Source organism: Camellia sinensis, chromosome 6 (assembly GCF_055761805.1).
Source record: "Camellia sinensis isolate YWXY chromosome 6, ASM5576180v1, whole genome shotgun sequence".
NCBI classification, from domain to species: domain Eukaryota; kingdom Viridiplantae; phylum Streptophyta; class Magnoliopsida; order Ericales; family Theaceae; genus Camellia; species Camellia sinensis.
The window spans coordinates 104070788-104089670 of NC_138966.1; the positions used below are offsets into that span (position 1 = coordinate 104070788).

An 18883-nucleotide genomic window follows, 5' to 3' on the forward strand; every position below is an offset into this window, starting at 1 on the left:
TTTATAAAAAAAGTCCAACCCTTAGTTACATCCCTGCACTTGACAGCCATACCATGTCCATGTAACATGGCTTCTATTTAACAAACTTGAGTTATTACTTAACAGTTTTGGTTTATAGCAACATTGGTTTCTTCTTCTTGTTGCTGTTTTTTTGATAAATTGGCTTTTTGTTGTTTTTAATTTTACACTTGTTCTTTTATGTGAATAACTACATAAATCTTAATTAATTATTAGATAGATTTCAATTTATGTTCCAAACATTTCTATGTATTATCAAATTCCTTTTGTCTCTCCTAAAACATTTCTGAAAGGTTTCTGGTTTTTTTGCTTATCGAAACAACAGACCAAAATAAGAATTTGATACTTGGGGACCAAGCAATCAATCCTTGTGCAAGAAAGGCCTGCACAGGGGCTCCAAGGCTTAGGAAACATTGACCTATCGATTGCATGGGGCCATAAAACCAAAGCTGAAGCCCTCCCTAACACCAATTGGTTTTAGGAGAGATGGTGGAAGCAGAGTGCAAAAAGATCCTAACACAAAGCCATACAAAAATAGGCATAGATGTCATGCATAAGACACAAAGAACTAATAAAACCAACACTCATATATCATTCTTTAGAAAGCGTCTATAGGTCATTAGCCTCAACCTTAAAGTCCATGCCTCAGATTTATGATAACAAAATGAGGACTATAACTCAATCATAATTCATATTATATGTTTTACACCTGCATTTCATATTCAATGAGTGGAAGATAGAATATTCCAATGAAATTGAAACTAATTATGTTTTCCAAGTTCTTGTCTTTGAGTTCCTCAAATATTATATCTTCTTACCTTAGCATAATTGAAGTCTTTATGACTACTCAATTCAATGACAAGTTGACAATATAATTCTCATGTGGAAGCTAGGGGGAATTGGGCCACAAGATCTAGTGTTAGTTGATATGAGTTCTTACATTGTTTGTTAAACCAAAAACAACGATATTCATTCTATAATTGTAGTCACTAATATGATTTTACCATTAAAAATTAGTTAAGTTACCAAAAATATAATTACTCAAAACAACACGACAATGTATGAGGACTTAGCTTAATGCCTTGAGGCTTAAACATCAAACATTCAGAAACTATTAAACTATTATATGCCTCTACTCTACCCTTTAAAATATCACTTACAAATTAGGGAATATAAAGATAGAAGCTGTAGAAATTTTAATGTATAAAGAGAAATAGAGAATTGTATAGATATTGATTGTATTATTGATTGATATTATTTTGATATCTATTACAATGATTCATGATTCCTATATATAGAAGAGGGTGAGTGTGTAGTAGGTAAGGATTATTGATTGATATTATTTTGATATCTATTACAATGATTCATGATTCCTATATATAGAAGAGGGTGAGTGTGTAGTAGGTAAGGAGTAGGTGAAGTGGAGGTGGTAGTGGTGTAGTGGGTTAGGTTTAGTGGAGTAGGTGAGGTGGTAGTGGTGTAGTGGGTTAGGTTTAGTGGAGTAGGTTTAAGTGGGTGAAGTAGGTGGAGAGTAGGTGGATTTTAACAGCCCCCCGCAAACTCAAGGGGGATAGGAACTAACCAACTTGAGTTTGGAGAGAGTAACAAAACAAGAAAATACATAAAAATAAAAGAGGATAAGAGACACTGTATGGTCGTGTCAGACCATTGGTGAGGACACTGGATGGCGGTGTCAGACCGATGTAGAAGACAGTTTATGGGGTCATGTCGGACCGTTGTAGCAGACACTGTGTGGTCGTGTCAGACCGATGTAGAAGACAGTTTATGGGGTCATGTCGGACCGATGTAGAAACTAACCGGAATCAATGTCGGGACAGTTTACAGAGTCTTGTCGGACGCTTTGAAGGAGCGAACCGGAATCAATGTCGGGACAGTTTACAGAGTCTTGTCGGACCCATAAAGGAGCTAACCGGAATTAATGTCGGGACAGTTTACAGAGTCTTGTCGGACCCATAAAGGAGCTAACCGGAATCAATGTCGGGACAGTTTACAGAGTCTTGTCGGACCCATGAAGGAGCTAACCGGAATCAATGTCGGGACAGTTTACAGAGTCTTGTCGGACCCTTAAAAAGTCGCACCCTCAAAAGGTGTGCCCAATCTTTCAAAAAGGCGTGCCATCAAAAGGCGTGCCCAATCCATAAAAAGGCGTGCCATCAAAAGGCGCGCCTACTTCATCAAAAGACGTGCCCGACAGAAAGCGTCAAGCCATCAAAAGGGGCGCCTGACACGCGGCGATGCACGTGATTGACAAAGCGCGTGTCGGCCTCGTCGTCTCTGTCTTTATAAACCAAAGCGAAGTCTGAGGCTTGGAAGCATAACAAACCAGTTGAAACCTCTTCGTTCTCTGTAACATTCTGTAACCAACCCTTCTCTGAAACACTCAGCAACCCAAAAACATGGCTTCTTCTTCCCGTTCAGCTACCCAGAACATAGCCTCTTCTTCCCGTGGTCTGCTCACTCTCTTTCCCGACCTCAACGAGTCAACAAGAGAGATAACTGGGGCGGTGGCCTGTGAACCTCAACCAAACACCTCTGGTTTTACTCCGTTGAACTTTCCGATGCGGTCGGTGGAGCAAAAAATGGCAGTGCAAACGGATATTGAAGCTAATCAGTATACATTGAAGCCCTGTGTTGAAACTATGACTGCGGTCACAAACTTGTCGCACCGGCTGCAGAGTAGGACAAATGAGGTGCAGCAGTTAAACGCCCAACTGGCTCTGCTCCAACGCATGTATAAGGATGCGCGAGCAGAGATAAGTGTGCTAAAGGCGGAAAATAAGGAGCTGAAGCGGAAGGCCACCGTTATGTTCCGATTTGGAGGTCCTCCATATGCTGTAGTGGAGGAGCAGGGTGGAGTGATCGTGCCCAGTGGAGTGGGAAACACGGAGGCAGCACTGTCAAGGGCCGCCCAGGACGGAGGCAAGAAGAAGAGACCGGCAGAGTAGAGAAAAATCCCACGGTTCCGATGTGTGTGGGTTTGGTTCCTCTTTTTTTTTTTTTTTTTTTTTTTTTTTTTTTTTTGTGTGTGGTGTAAAATGGTGATCGGGGTTGATCCCGGAGATGAATAAAAATGGGTGTTGTGCAAATTTGTAAATTGTTTGTTTGTTTGTTTGTTTTTTTTTTTTTTTTTTTTGTTTTAAGAAACAAGAAGATAAAATAAAATAAATAAAGGTAAAGTGGGGGTAGCGTGAAGCAGCATGAGTTTTAAAAAGTGAGTAGGTATGAATTAGAGTGGGAATGGATTTGTATAAAATAATAATAAAATAAATGAGTGGAGAAGGGTGGTGTGTAAAGTTGGAAATGTAATGATGAAATGTGTGTGCGCCTCGTGAAGCAAAGCATCTAATAGCCCACTGTTTGTTAAAACTGGCAATGGTTTTTTTTTTTTTTTTTTTTTTTTTGGTAAGAGCAAAAGTGACAGACAAAAGTGGGGCGGTGGCTAGACAAAAAAAAGAGGGTTTGTGTCTGTGGATTAAAAAAAAAAAGAATTTGTGGATTTGAAAAAGAGGAGAGAGAGAAGAATGCCTCAATCAAAGCACCTAATCTCGTATGAACCGGCTTTGGTAATATAACGGACCCACTCAAGTGTACTGTACCCACTCTTTTCCCATATCCAACCTCAGCTTCTCTGTCATTGACAGCTTCTTCATGGTGCCGATGGTGGTGGCGCAAACCTGAAGCATTCTCCACAGTTTGATGCAAGAAGCTTTTGAATCCAAAACCCGATTCGTTCCCTTGATGGGAATTCATGGTGCTCTCCCCGATTTGCTCTTTAGCGTCATCAATAAGGCTACCACTGTGGCATGAGTCTGATACAATTGTAATGCGGCAACCTTCTGGTACCTTGTCTACAAACTCCCTAAAATCATCATCAGCGATGAGATTCATGTCAGTGGGGACGATGCATCGTGCTCGCCGGTCTCGGCGGGGAGACGGATGCCGTGGCCGCTGTAGTGAACGAAGAGGAAGTCGCCAGGCTGAGTAGATCGGAGGAGATCGGAGAGAGATCTGTGATGGTGAGTGGCTTCGGGAGGTTCTCGATGGGATCTAGCGTTTGGTGGCCGTTAACAGCGGTGATACAGATCTTTGAAAAACATTTTGGATCATCACTGATGTGTATGAATCAGACGCCGAGAGCAACGGCGCGGTTGGCGAGGGAGGTGACGAAGAGTGAAGGTATGTGTAGAGAATTTTAGCGGACTAGGTTGAGGTCCGGCGGACGGCTAAGGTGAGGTTGCCGTCCGCCGGTGAAGCGAAAATATTAGGTTCTAAACCAGCTCTGATACCATGTAGAAATTTTAATGTATAAAGAGAAATAGAGAATTGTATAGATATTGATTGTATTATTGATTGATATTATTTTGATATCTATTACAATGATTCATGATTCCTATATATAGAAGAGGGTGAGTGTGTAGTAGGTAAGGAGTAGGTGAAGTGGAGGTGGTAGTGGTGTACTGGGTTAGGTTTAGTGGAGTAGGTGAGGTGGTAGTGGTGTAGTGGGTTAGGTTTAGTGGAGTAGGTTTAAGTGGGTGAAGTAGGTGGAGAGTAGGTGGATTTTAACAGAAGCTAAAAAGATGATATATCTATCAATTAGTTGCTCAACATAAAGATACTGTGGACAAATTACAAGGCTAAGTTAATCCTTTTGACCACAACCATCATGGAACATAATAGAAGATGTACCAACAACATCTTCCTACTATTCACAAAATCCATAGTCTGCTACTCCTAAATGCATTTGGACAAGTTTATGCATTGACAATGCAAAACAACCACAAATTGAAGCTAATTCACAACAATGATGAAGAACATCTGATCATATGGAGTTTCCATTAGCAGATTGCAAATATTTTGTGATACAAATTATAAATAACTCAAGAAAAAAAACCATAGTGATATTAATTTATTTACCTTTTTGGTAAAGCTTGACTATTAATTCCAGCACTCCAGGATCTTCAATGACGACACTAACAGTCATATGCACAGCTTCCTACCATCAAGGGGAAATTAGGTAGAATAACCATACAGGCAGTAACCTTTCTAGAAAAAAAACAAATTTTCCTGAAAGATATATGATGTTTGCCAAGTAAAATATCACCAATGGTTCACTAGCTCTAGCACTTAAATAAAATCGTGACTAAACATGAAATTAGAAGATTGACTGGAATGAGATGGGGAAAAATCACAAAAACAGAACAATATATTTTTTTTGGATTGGCACCGGCGTGTCCGGATCAAAGCCCAACTAATCCCCAATGCATAGGCCCCCGGCAAGAAGTTTCCCACAAGTGCATCATGGTTAATTCAAGGGTTTTTCCCCAGTCTGACGGCCCCAAGAAAATGTCAGCACCTAAGAGGTTTCGATCCTGAACCTTGGAAGGAGCACATCCCCAAGACCCAAGGCCTTGGGACCAGGCCAAACAGAGAAATAATTTTTAGCAATCCCTTCTCTGCATCTACTCAATTCTGCCATATGGGTAGACGTCTCCCATCATAAAGCAGTGCAGCAAGAAATTTTAACACTAACAGGATTCAATAAAAAGAGCTAGCTGAAATTCAGTAAAGAAAACAAAGACCATTCTTTTCAATGATGAAACTGAAAGAGACAAGTAATGAGCATATATTATCATGTGATTATCAAACTAAATTATTTATCAGCAGTACATTTTATTGCGCTCAGTAGCATACTGACACAAAAATTCAAGTTCTTGTGAAAAAGGGGTAAATTACACTTGCCCCCCCCCTTAAAGTATGACCTTTTTGTCACTTTGGTACTTAAAGCTGACATTTTCCCTATTTGGTCACTAAACTATTTGGTTTTTCCCAATGTGGGGTGAGTTATAATGTGGGGTGAGTTGTAGGGGGTCGGTGGGAGAGGTCATGGGGAGGGAGAGGGGATGTTTCACTGAAATGATTTTACATAAAGATTTTTATTGAATGTTTTTACTTAAATGATTTTACAAAAAAAAAGCATATATATATTTAAAAGAAAAAGTCCATGGACTGCCCTTGGGTAAGGGCCGGGTCGAGTTGGGTAAGGATCAGCCAATCACTATTCAACTACGCCAAATCAACATCATTGTTCAATACACATCTACCTACACATATAGGCTTATAACCATTATCTAATAAGGAAACCAAAAAAAAAAAAAAAAAAAGAGGAAACAAAAATCCTGATGAAATCAAAACTCCTAAATAAATGAAAATTCTGAAATAAACTAAACTTTCCAATCAATTATTCTTCAACCAACTGCTTTTCCTTCCCCATCAATGACTCATCAACTTAATACCTCTATGGTTATAATTTTGGATTTCTCCTCTATTTTAGATATAATATAAGTATTAAACTACTTTTTTTTTTCCCCACTCGCTCAGCATTTTCCTAGTCATTACAATCTTATTAAATTTTTTCTTTAACAAACCCTTCTCACCTAACATTTCTAAGCCTCAATAGAGATACCATCTGATCTTAAAGTCTTACTTGATTTCAGTACAATTTTCACCTCACACTTTATTATTTTATTATAAAATGTATTCTCTAGTTCCATCAAGACTACCATTTTCCTCTCCTCTTAAGCTTTGTAATTGTTAGTCCTTCAACAGTTTCTCAAAATAACCTTTTGATTTGTCCTTAATCTCTTCATCCTTCACCATTACGCTTGAATTTAAGCTGATTAAAGGCTCTTGATTTTCTTTTCTAAACTTCTTTTGTTTTTTTTTTTGATAAATAAAATTTTATTACGAAAGCATCAAGAAGATGCTAAGAGAAAAAAAAACTAACCCCTAAAGCCGGGGACCTAGATCATCAACAAAGTCTAAGAAAACAAATAAATCAGGATCTAAGTTTGTAAATATTATTTTCTCCAAAAAATGAAAAGAAACCAAGAAAATGTAAATAGAAAGCAATATAGAAGAAGACTAACCATATATTTTTAAAGGCTCAGCGTCACTACCAAATAATGGACAGGGAAGCCCCAATATAACCTTGGGCCCATAATTAGATGGTTACAGAATATAGAGGTAAAAAAAAAAAAGACAGCATGAAGCATATTATACTCCCACAGTTGAAAATTTGAGGGTATAACCGTCAACATACCTTTGCAACCTCCAGGAAACCTTTGCAAGTGTCTTCAAAATTAACCTGTGGAAGTGATAAAAAACAAATTTAAAAAAAAAAAAATATGTTCCACAATCTTCAATGCATAAAATTTATTCACTAAAGTAATATATCAAATTCACTTGGTAATCTACAAGTATGAGACTCTTGAAGAATTAATGTTGTTAAAGACAGCCCTTGGGAAACTCTCATTACACCGATTACTCATTTTCATGCATATTCTATGGGGATTGGGGAACACAAGTCATCCTTTCACAATAATGCCAAGAAAAGTACAGCCAAATTTGGCAGCAAGTAATATGGACAGAAGGCCCAGAAGTGAACTAGCAAGAGATCAAAGGAAAGAATGTGAGAAAAGAAGTGTATCAAGTAACTAAAATAGCAAACCTGTTCAGCATAGTTCTGTGGAAGAGCTTCTAAAGTGCTGTTACTCAACTCCATTGCAAGATCATAACAACGCAGATTGTTGTTAACCTGTTAATGTGTAAAAATTAACAGCAAGATATAAATGGTATTATAATTTGAATTAAAAAAGTTAAATGATATAGCCATATGCTACCGATCTACAAAATTCACACACCAATGCACATAAAGGTTCTAGACCAATTTCAGAAGCCGGTTCTTCAAGTGTCTTCCTTTCAGCTGCTTGAAAATCAATCATTACCTAAAGAAATGCACCATGTACAAGGATATTATTAGCGCATATTCTACATAAAGACCTAATATTCATAGGTTTGAAACCCTAATTTGAAATAGGAAGCTAAATTAGAACATTATTGGGAAGCTTAATCTCTAATAAAACAAGAAACTAATTATACTAAGATTGTAATTAAACTATAAATAAAAATAAACCAAACCAAACTAAGCCTTTTGTTCCTACAAAAACCTATAGGTGCAACGGTAAGAAAGAGTGATTGGATTACTCTAAGTGGAGCGGCTAGGGGGAGAGGAAGACCTAAGTTAATGTTAGAATTTACCATCACCTACCACCACTACCACCTCACCTACTCCACTAAACCTAACCCACTACACCACTACCACCTCACCTACTCCACTAAACCTAACCCACTACACCACTATCACCATCCACTACACACCATCCACTACACCTACATCTATATAAGGAACCATTTGTAATAGACAGAATATAACAACAACATTATATCAATTAATAATACAATTTCTCTATTTTTCTTTATACATTAAATTTCTACATGGTATCAGAGCAGGTTTAGAACCTAGTATTTTCGCTTCACCGGCGGGCGGCAACCTCACCTTAGCCGTCCGCCGGACTTCAACCTATTCCGCTTATTTTCTACACATACCTGCCATCACGCAAACTGAAGAGCTTAGTCAACTTCCTCAATTTTGGGACCAGCACCACTACCACCAGCAGGAGGAGCATCATCATCATCCATAGCAGCACCACCGGCACCCTGGTACATCTTGGCAATGATGGGGTTGCAGATGCCTTCCAGCTCCTTCATCTTGTCCTCAAACTTTCTTCTTGTGGTCCTCATCCTCAGCCTTGTATTTTTCGGCCTCTTGTACCATCTTCTCGATCACTGTAACTATGCTGTCAACAGCTACTTTCAGAAGAAGAGTCAAGTTACTGGCAGCTGTGATTTCACAGGCACTGCCACCACCACTCAGACCCTCACTAGCTCAACTTCTGGATGTGTTTATCCCAGCTCTGCAGGGAGTAGCACCACCCCATCAACAAGCACAACTCCATCCACAACCACAACTACTCCCTCCTCTATATTTGGCCTGGGCCCCACAGGAAGTGGCACCAGCATTACCAACACTGACAGCAAGGCCAGTGTGACCCTCCACCAAAACAAACACTTGTTTTTCTGCTCTTTAGCTCTAACCCTTTTGTTCTCAGGCCCTATCTTTTTTAGGCTTTGAAAGATTATTGGGGTTATTGATGTGAGGGGGGTATGATGTGTGGATGATATTCTGCCGTGACAGCTCGAGCAAAGCATGTGATATTCTGTTCCCCACTCCTCTTTCTTTTCTTTTCTTTATTTTCCACTTCCAAACCCTTTATTTTTTTATTCTCTTTGATCACCCACGGGTAGGACCTTTACACCCAGCAGATTCTCCCCTTTCTTTTCTTTTCTTTATTTTCCACTTTCAAACCCTTTATTTTTTTATTCTCTTTGATCACCCCCATGTCTGACCAAACACCACTCTTCTTTTATTTCACACTTTTCTTTTATTTTAAGATATATATATATATATATATATTTTATTATAATCTATTTCTCCTCTCCCTACTTTTATTTTATTTCATTTTATTTTTTTTTTCTATCTTTTTTTTTTTCCATCAATATTTTATTATTATACCACTCGTTAGTGAGCATCACCCTTTTTCCATTATCTTATTATTATTTTTTTTTTATATTCCACAAAAAAAAAAAAAAAAAAAACCATTTACCAATTTGCACAACAAACCATATTTTATTCATCTCAGGGGGTCACCCCAATCCACATTTTACACCACAACCAAAAAAAAAAAAAAAAAAAAAAAAAAAAAAAAAAAAAAACCACACAAGATCACCATCACAACAATAACAGATTTGTTTTCTTTTCTGCAGACGGCCACCCACCGACCTACTCTGCCGCCGGTCTCTTCTTTTTGCCTCCGTCCTGGGCGGTCCTTGACGGTGCTGCCTCCGTGTTTCCCACTCCACTGGGCACGTTCACTCCCCCATACTCCTCCACTGCAGCATATGGCGGCCCTCCAAATCGGAACATAACGGTGGCCTTCTGCTTAAACTCCTTATTTTCTGCCTTCAGCACACTTATCTCTGCTCGCGCATCCTTATACATGGGTTGGAGCAGAGCCAGTTGGGCGTTTAAATGCTGCACTTCAACTTAGAAAATATGAAGAAGAAGAACTCCGAAAAATATGAGGAAGAAGGAATATATTTCTGTTATATTCAAAACTTCTTATCTTACAAGATCAAATGACACTCCTTATATAGGAGATATTACAAACATCATCATAACCCATTATATGCCACTTACATATTATATATTACCACTATCTACCACTATCATATTATATACATGCCACTATCTACCACCAACACCACTATCATATTCTATACATGCCACTATCTACAACCAACACCACTATCATATTCTATACACACCACTATCTACCACCAACACCACTATCATATTCTATACATGCCACTATCTACCACCAACACCACTATCATATTATATGCATGAACACAATTTCCAGCACTCCCCCTCAAGCTGGTTTGAAGATATCTTCCATAGCCAGCTTGCTAGTCAGCTTATCAAATTGCTTCTTGTGTAGTCCCTTCGTTAGCACATCAGCTAATTGTTCACCTGTTGGAAGGTAGGTCATACAGATTATGCCAACATTGATTTTCTCCTTGATGAAATGTTTATCCACTTTTATATGTTTTGTGCGATCATGTAGAACTGGATTATGAGCTATAGATATAGCTGCTTTGTTGTCACAATAGACCTTCATAGGTGTCGGGTGAGAAAACTTTAATTCTTCAAGAATTCTTTTAATCCACATTACTTCACAGATTCCATGGGCAACAGCTCTGAACTCTGCTTCTGCACTACTTCTAGCTACCACATTCTGTTTTTTACTCCGCCATGTAACTAGGTTCCCACCTACAAAGGAGCAGTATCCGGATGTTGATCTCCTGTCTGTAACACTTCCTGCCCAGTCTGCATCTGTGTATACTTCAACTTGAAGATGTCCATGTTTCTTGAATAGTAAGCCTCTCCCTGGAGTTCCTTTCAAATATCTTAAGATCTTATAAACGGCCTCAAAGTGCTCTGCCCCTGGTGAGTGCATGAACTGACTTACCATGCTGACTGCAAAGGCAATATCAGGCCGCGTATGAGACAAGTAAATCAATTTCCCTACAAGTCGCTGATATTGTTCTTTCTCTTAGACTTCTTCAGCCTTAGCAGCTTGTAACTTCAAGTTAGGCTCGATCGGAGTCTCCGCCATCTTACAACCAAGCATACCTGTTTCTCCAAGGAGATCAAGAACATATTTTCTCTGATTAACGAATATACCTTCCTTGGATCTTGCAAATTCCATTCCGAGGAAATACTTGAGGGCTCCCAGATCCTTAATGTGAAATTCTTTTGCGAGTTTCTCTTTGAGAGCTGCTAACTCTGCTTCATCATTACCAGTTAAAATGATGTCATCAACATAAACAATCAAAATTGCAATTTTACTGTTTTTTGAATGTTTATAAAATATTGTGTGATCTGCTTGACTCTGCGAGAAGCCACAACTGATAACTGCCTTCCCAAAGCGTTCAAACCACGCTCTTGGTGATTGTTTGAGTCCGTATAATGACTTGTTCAATCTGCATACTCTGTCACTTCCAAGTCTCCGCTCAAATCCCGGCGGTAGGCTCATGAACACCTCCTCTTCAAGATCACCATTGAGAAATGCATTTTTAATGTCAAGTTGATGTAGAGGCCAATCTGAATTTACTGCAAGAGATAACAGTATTCTGATGGAATTTATTTTAGCAACAGGAGCAAACGTCTCCTGATAGTCGATCCCATAAGTTTGAGTGAAGCCTTTAGCTACCAGTCTCGCCTTGTATCTCTCAACGCTTCCATCTGCGTTACATTTTATCGTAAACACCCATTTACACCCAACTGTTTTCTTGTCTTTGGGTAGATCAACTATCTCCCAAGTACCACTTCTCCTTAAAGCATTCATCTCCTCCATGACTGCTAATTTCCAATTCGGATCATCCAATGCTTCCTGTATATTCCTTGGAACAAACAAGTGTGAAATCCTAGATGTGAAAGCTCTATGGTTTTTAGACAGTCTTTGATAGGAGAGGTAATTTGCAATAGGATGTTTAATGCAATTTCGGACACCTTTCCTAATTGCTATAGGTACATCAAGGTCGGAAATAGAAGGAATAGGATTACCTAAAATTTCGATGCCAGAACTCGGGTGGACATTCGGGTCATTAGGATGGACATTCGGGTCATTATTCCTCAGATGAAATCGCTTCCTAGTATAAACCTGAAGCTCAGGATTTAGATCATTTTGTAGTACTTCTCTCCCTAAACAAGAATCTTCTTGACTAGGCACCATAGAACTTGGTTCTCCTAAGTGATCATTATCAGACAGATGTGATTTTTGTGTAGGATAAATGACATTGGGGAGCGGGATAGAAATATCCCAAAAACGGTCTTCTACTCCACTTGTCTCCCCCTGAAGAGAAGTGTTGGGGAAATAGGATTTTGTTTCCACAAATGACACATCCATACTTATATGAAATTTCTTGTTTTGAGGATCGAAGCACTTATACCCCTTTTTGTTTGAGGAATAACCCAAAAAAACACATTTTATAGCACGGGGGTCAAGTTTTGAACGAAATTGACTGGGAACATGAACATAGGCAGTACATCCAAAAACTTTGGCGGGTAAATCAGAAAACAACCTCGTGTCAGGAAAAAAAGTTTTGAGACAATCAAAAGGTGGTCTGTATGTTAACACCTTTGTAGGCATCCTGTTTATCAAATAAGAGACTGTTAAAATTGCTTCACCCCATAAATATTTAGGAACATGCATGTAAAACATTATAGCACGTGCTACTTCAAGTAGATGTTTATTTTTTCGTTCTGCAATGCCATTTTGTTGAGGGGTATCCCGACATGTAGATTGATGAAAAATCCCCTTTTTTTCCAAAAACTCACCCAACTGCTCATTGAAATATTCTGTTCCATTATCAGAATGTAAAATACCAATTTTGGTTTGAAATTGGTTTTCAATCATATTGTAAAAATTTGTGAATAAATTTTTCACGTCAGATTTTTTATTCATCAAATAAATCCAACATAAGCGGGTATGGTCATCAATAAATGTAACAAACCATCTTTTACCAGAAAGAGTAGTGATTTTAGAAGGGCCCCAAACATCACTATGAATCAAATAAAAAGGTTTTGAAGCCTGGTAAGGTTTTGGCAAATAAGTAGAGCGATGAAATTTTGCAAAAATGCAACTTTCACAATGAAAAGAAGAACAATCAATCCCTTTAAATAATTCTGGAAATAAATGTTTCAGATAAAGAAAACTAGGATGTCCTAGCCTATAGTGCCATAGCATTATTTTTTCTCGAACAGAGATTGAACTGGTACTATTAAAGCTCTGAGCTTTTTTATTACTAACAGGTACTTCATCAAAGTAGTAAAGACCTTCAAGCATCCTAGCACGCCTGTTAAAATTGATGTATTATTGATTGATGTTTGATTGATAGATTACAAGATTGATATTATTCTGTATATATTACAATTCCTATATATAGAGGAGAAGATGGTAGTGGAGTGTGTGATAGTGGAGGTGGATGGTAGTGGAGTGTGTGATAGTGGAGGTGGATGGTAGTGGAGTGTGTGATAGTGGAGGTGGTAGGTGTGGAGAAAGATAGTGGAGGTAGTAGGTGAGTGGTAAATTCTAACAGCCCCCCGCAAACTCAAGGAGGATAGAAACTAACCAACTTGAGTTTGAAGAGAGGAACAAAACAAGAAAATACATAAAAAAAGGATAGGAGACACTGTATGGTCGTGTCAGACCATTGGTGAAGACACTGAATGGTGGTGTCATAACGTTGTAGAGGACACTGTATGGGGGTGTCATAACGTTGTAGAGGACACTGTATGGTGGTGTCATAACGGTGTAGAGGACACTGGATGGCAGTGTCAGACCGATGTAGAAGACAGTTTATGGGGTCATGTCGGACCGTTGTAGCAGACAATGTTGTGACAGTTGTGGTGACAGTTTACGGAGTCTTGCTGGACCCTTGTAGAAACTAACCGGAATCAATGCCGGGACAGTTTACAGAGTCTTGTCGGACCCATATAGAAGACAGTTTATGGGGTCATGTCGGACCATTGTAGAAGACAGTTTATGGGGTCATGTCGGACCGTTGTAGAAGACAGTTTACGGAGTCTTGTCGGACCCTTGTAGAAACTAACCGGAATCTATGTCGGGACAGTTTACAGAGTCTTGTCGGACCCATAAAGGAGCTAACCGGAATCAATGTCGGGACAGTTTACAGAGTCTTGTCGGACCCTTAAAAAATCGCATCCTCAAAAGGTGCGCTCAATTTGTTAAAAAAGGCGTGCCATCAAAAGGCGTGCCATCAAAAGACGTGTCCACTTTATCAAAAGATGTGCCATGAAAAGGCGTGCCATCAAAAGGCGTGCCAGGTTGTCGGCGTCAAAAGGCGCGCGATGCGCGTGGCTGCCTCTGTGTCATGGTCTTTATAAACCGAAGCGGAGGAGGCAGAAACTGAGACAGACTGCTTAGAAAGAGAGGTTTTGCTGAGAAGAAACTCTGTAACACTCTCTATAACACTCTGTTGCCCAGAAAAAATGGCTTCGTCTTCCCGCGGGCTGCTCACCCTCTTTCCCGACCTCAACGAGTCCACAGGAGAGAGAACTGGTGCGGTGGCCAGTGAACCTCAACCAAATACCGCTGGGTATACTCCGTTGAACTTTCCGATGCGGTCTGTGGAGCAAAGAATGGCAGGGCTGTCGGATGTGGAGGCCAATCAGTATACTTTGAAGGCATGTGTGGAAAGCATGACGGCGGTCACAAATTTGTCGAACCGGCTGCAGAGTAGGACAAATGAGGTGCAGCATTTAAACTCCCAGCTGGCTCTGCTCCAACGCATGTATAAGGATGCGCGAGCAGAGATAAGCGTGCTAAGGGCAGAAAACAAGGAGCTGAAGCGGAAGGCCACTGTGATGTTCCGATTTGGAGGTCCGCCGTATGCTGCAGTGGAGGAGTATGGAGGAGTGAACGTGCTCGGCGGCGTAGGAAACACGGAGGCAGCACCGTCAAGGGCCGCCCAGGACGGAGGCAAGAAGAAGAGACCGGCGGCAGAGTAGATAAGAAAAACAAATCCCGCCTGTGAATGTGTTTTTTTTTTTTTTTTTTTTTTTTTTTTTTTGTGTAAAAGTGTAATCGGGGTTGATCCCTGAGATGAATAAAATATGGTTGGTTGTGCAAATGTGTAAAATGGGTGCAATGGGGTTTGGTATTTTTTTTTTTTTTTTTTTTTTTTTTGTTTTAATAAGAATAATAATAATAATAATAATAATAATAATAATAATAAAAAAAAAGAAAAGTGGGTGGAACCAGCACATGGTGTTGATTGTAGGGTGCATGATGGTAATATAGAAAAATAAAAGAAAAGTGTGAAATGGTGTGGACAAAAGGTGCTGTGAAAAAATAAATAAATAAAGAAAGTGAAAGGAGATAAGAACAGCATGATTGCTGTCATGGGCGGTGCATTTTTTTTTTTTTTTTTTTTTTTTTTTTTTGAAAAGAAGAAAAAAAAAAAAATAATAATAATAAATAAATAAATAAACAAAGTAGTAAAACTCTTCTCTCTCTCAACATCACGTGGGTGGTGTAAAGAGAGTGGTTGTATTGGAAAGACAAAAGGCAGTGGAGAAAAATATTAAAAGAAAAAGAAAGTTGCGTGGGGTTGTGTGCGCTGTGTCGAGGGTTTTGGAAGGGAGTGAGAGATAGTGGGTTGATTAAAAAAACAAGAATGTGGGTGGCATTTCCTTGTGGCTATGTGGACAGCTGTATTACCCTTCTTATCACGTTCATTCAGTATTAAGTGATCAGCAAGCAATAAATCCTCAACTACCGAAGTATCCTGACCCTTTACAGCCATATGGAGTGCTGTTTGGCCTTTCTTATCTTTGACAGAGAGAATTCCTGGATCTCTGCTTATAAGTGCTTCTACAATTCGAAGAAGGCCATATCTTGCAGCTGTGTGTAATGCAGTTTTCCCATTTTTCCTCACTATCCGCATTGAGCTGGCATCTGCATCTAATATAGCATTCACTACATCCAAGTGATCCTGCACAGCAGCTGAATAGAGGGGGGTAGTGTTTGAGGAGTCACATACCCTACAAAGTTCAGGCCACATGCCCAGAAGTTCCTTCACAATCCCCAAGTGACCGCGCTTAGCGGCGACATGAAAAGGGTGAAAATCGGACTTGGACCTGATCATGGCGGTCTGTAGATCGCAGAATTTGAGCAAATAACTGAACATCTCTTGAAAGTTGTTCTCGGCAGCGATGTAGAGAGCTGTCTCGCCCGAATCGTTCTGCAGAGCCATAAGAGATGGATGATCAGACCCTTCATCCTCGATGAATCGCTTCAGCGATTCGAGGTCGCCTGATCGGACGGCCGAGAAGAATGATTGGTGGGTTATGAAACGCAGAGACTTGGAGTCCATGTAGTAGGGTTTCAAAATTCTTGGGGCTTTGTCCTCTTTCTGTGTGTGTGTGTGTATCGAGAGAGAAGCAGCTTTTGAACATTGTTTACATACCATGCAGAGTAGTAACGTCATCAAACAAAGACAGACTTGTAGAGAGAGAGAGAGAGAGAGAGCATGTGTAGAGGTCCGGCGGGCGGCCAAGGCGAGGCTGCCGCCCGCCGGTGAAGCAGAATTACTAGCTTCTTAACCTTGCTCTGATACCATGTTAAAATTGATGTATTATTGATTGATGTTTGATTGATAGATTACAAGATTGATATTATTCTGTATATATTACAATTCCTATATATAGAGGAGAAGATGGTAGTGGAGTGTGTGATAGTGGAGGTGGATGGTAGTGGAGTGTGTGATAGTGGAGGTGGATGGTAGTGGAGTGTGTGATAGTGGAGGTGGTAGGTGTGGAGAAAGATAGTGGAGGTAGTAGGTGAGTGGTAAATTCTAACAACGCCCAATCATCATCCCCGAGTTCTGGTCCTGAAATTCACAATGGGATTCAAAAAATGTAACACGACAATTAGAATCCTTAGATAGTTTACTGACAGACAAAAGGTTACAGGCTAAGTTGGGGACGTGAAGAACAGCATTGAGATTAATTTTCTCAGTTAGTTTAATAAATCCTTTTCCTGCAATAGGTGAAAAACTACCATCGGCTATTCTGATTTTGTCATGACCAGAACAAGGGAAATAGGTACTAAATAAATGGGAAAAACTAGTCATGTGATCGGAGGCACCGGAATCTATGATCCACGGAGAGAAGTTTAGGCAAGAGAAGGCTTTAGGATTTCTACCTGTTTGTGCCAACAAAACACTAGGAGTACCGGTTGAGGAGTTGGATTTTATCAGCTTTAAGAGTTGATCAATCTGCTCTTTGTTGAAGGGACCTGAATCGGCTTCATTAGCGGTAGGAAAGCCACGATTCTTCTCTCCTTGTTTGCTGCTTTTCCAGTTGACAGGTTTGCCATGAATCTTCCAACACGTTTCGCGTGTATGGCGAGGCTTGTTGCAAAAATCACACCAGACCCGTGGCTTATCATCAAACCTGCGCTGGTAATTTGCAGCCTTGTTGGCCGCAGCATCGCTAATTAAAGCAGAAATTTCAATTGATTCACCATTACCTTTTTTCTTAAGCATGACGCTCCTTCGGCTCTCTTCCCTTCTGACTTCGGCAAATACTTCGCCAATGGATGGGAGAGGAGGTCTGCCAATAATTCTTCCTCGCACTTCATCGAACTCAATGTTGAGGCCGGCAAGAAACTTGTAAATACGGCTGTCTTCCACAGTTTTCTTGTGGTGGTTGCAGTCGTCAACCGATTTCCATTCGTATGTGTTGAAGATGTCAAGATCCTGCCACAACCTTTTCAACGAATTGAAATATTTGGTGACGGAATCATCTCCTTGACGAATCTCTCCCAACTTCAAAGTTAATTCGAAAACTTGAGATTGATTTCCTAGGTCAGAATACATCTGACTAACATTATCCCACAATTCTTGTGCAGTATTATAGCACATGTAATTAGAGCTTATATCCTCCTCCATGGAATTGACCAACCATGTCATAACCATGGAGTTTTCAGCGTCCCAATTGTCGAACAGCGGATCATTAACAGCAGGAGCCTTCTTGTCACCAGTGATGTAACCGATCTTTCCTTGCCCACGGATATACATCCGGACAGATTGTGACCAGCGGAGAAAATTATCACCATTTAGGCGGATGGTGGTGATTTGGACAGAGTGAGAGTTGGACGTTTTCATCGGAATGGCAGCGGCAGGGGTTGAAGTGGTTCCGGACGTGACTTCCGACATGGCTATGACGGTTTTAGGGCTGCTGTGTTTTTTGTTGCTCTGATACCAACTTAGAAAATATGAAGAAGAAGAACTCCGAAAAATATGAGGAAGAAGGAATATATTTCTGTTATATTCAAAACTTCTTATCTTACAAGATCAAATGACACTCCTTATATAGGAGATATTACAAACATCATCATAACCCATTATATGCCACTTACATATTATATATTACCACTATCTACCACTATCATATTATATACATGCCACTATCTACCACCAACACCACTATCATATTCTATACATGCCACTATCTACAACCAACACCACTATCATATTCTATACACACCACTATCTACCACCAACACCACTATCATATTCTATACATGCCACTATCTACCACCAACACCACTATCATATTATATGCATGAACACAATTTCCAGCACTTCATTTGTCCTACTCTGCAGCCGGTTCGACAAGTTTGTGACCGCCGTCATTGTTTCCACACATGACTTCAAAGTATACTGATTGGCCTCCACATCCGACTGCACTACCATTCTTTGCTCCACCGACCGCATCGGAAAGTTCAACGGAGCA

The 18883-nt window shown here is 39.8% G+C and overlaps 1 protein-coding gene across 6 annotated transcripts in view; it reads right to left on the minus strand.

The window, feature by feature from the left end:
• The window catches only part of LOC114300867 (exocyst complex component SEC6), a 50248-nt gene that overhangs the window by 7679 nt on the left and 23686 nt on the right, over positions 1–18883 (minus strand). For all 6 annotated transcript variants that reach the window (XR_014332730.1, XR_014332729.1, XR_014332731.1 and 3 more), the window contains 4 exons: positions 7740–7823; positions 7547–7633; positions 7139–7183; positions 4954–5032 (listed from right to left, as the gene is read on the minus strand). Coding sequence is in view for 3 of the 6 variants with exons in the window: in XM_082874362.1 (XP_082730488.1) it covers positions 4954–5032; positions 7139–7183; positions 7547–7633; positions 7740–7823 (295 nt within the window). In the remaining 3 variants the exon portion in view is untranslated. The remainder of the gene's footprint in view (positions 1–4953; positions 5033–7138; positions 7184–7546; positions 7634–7739; positions 7824–18883) is intronic.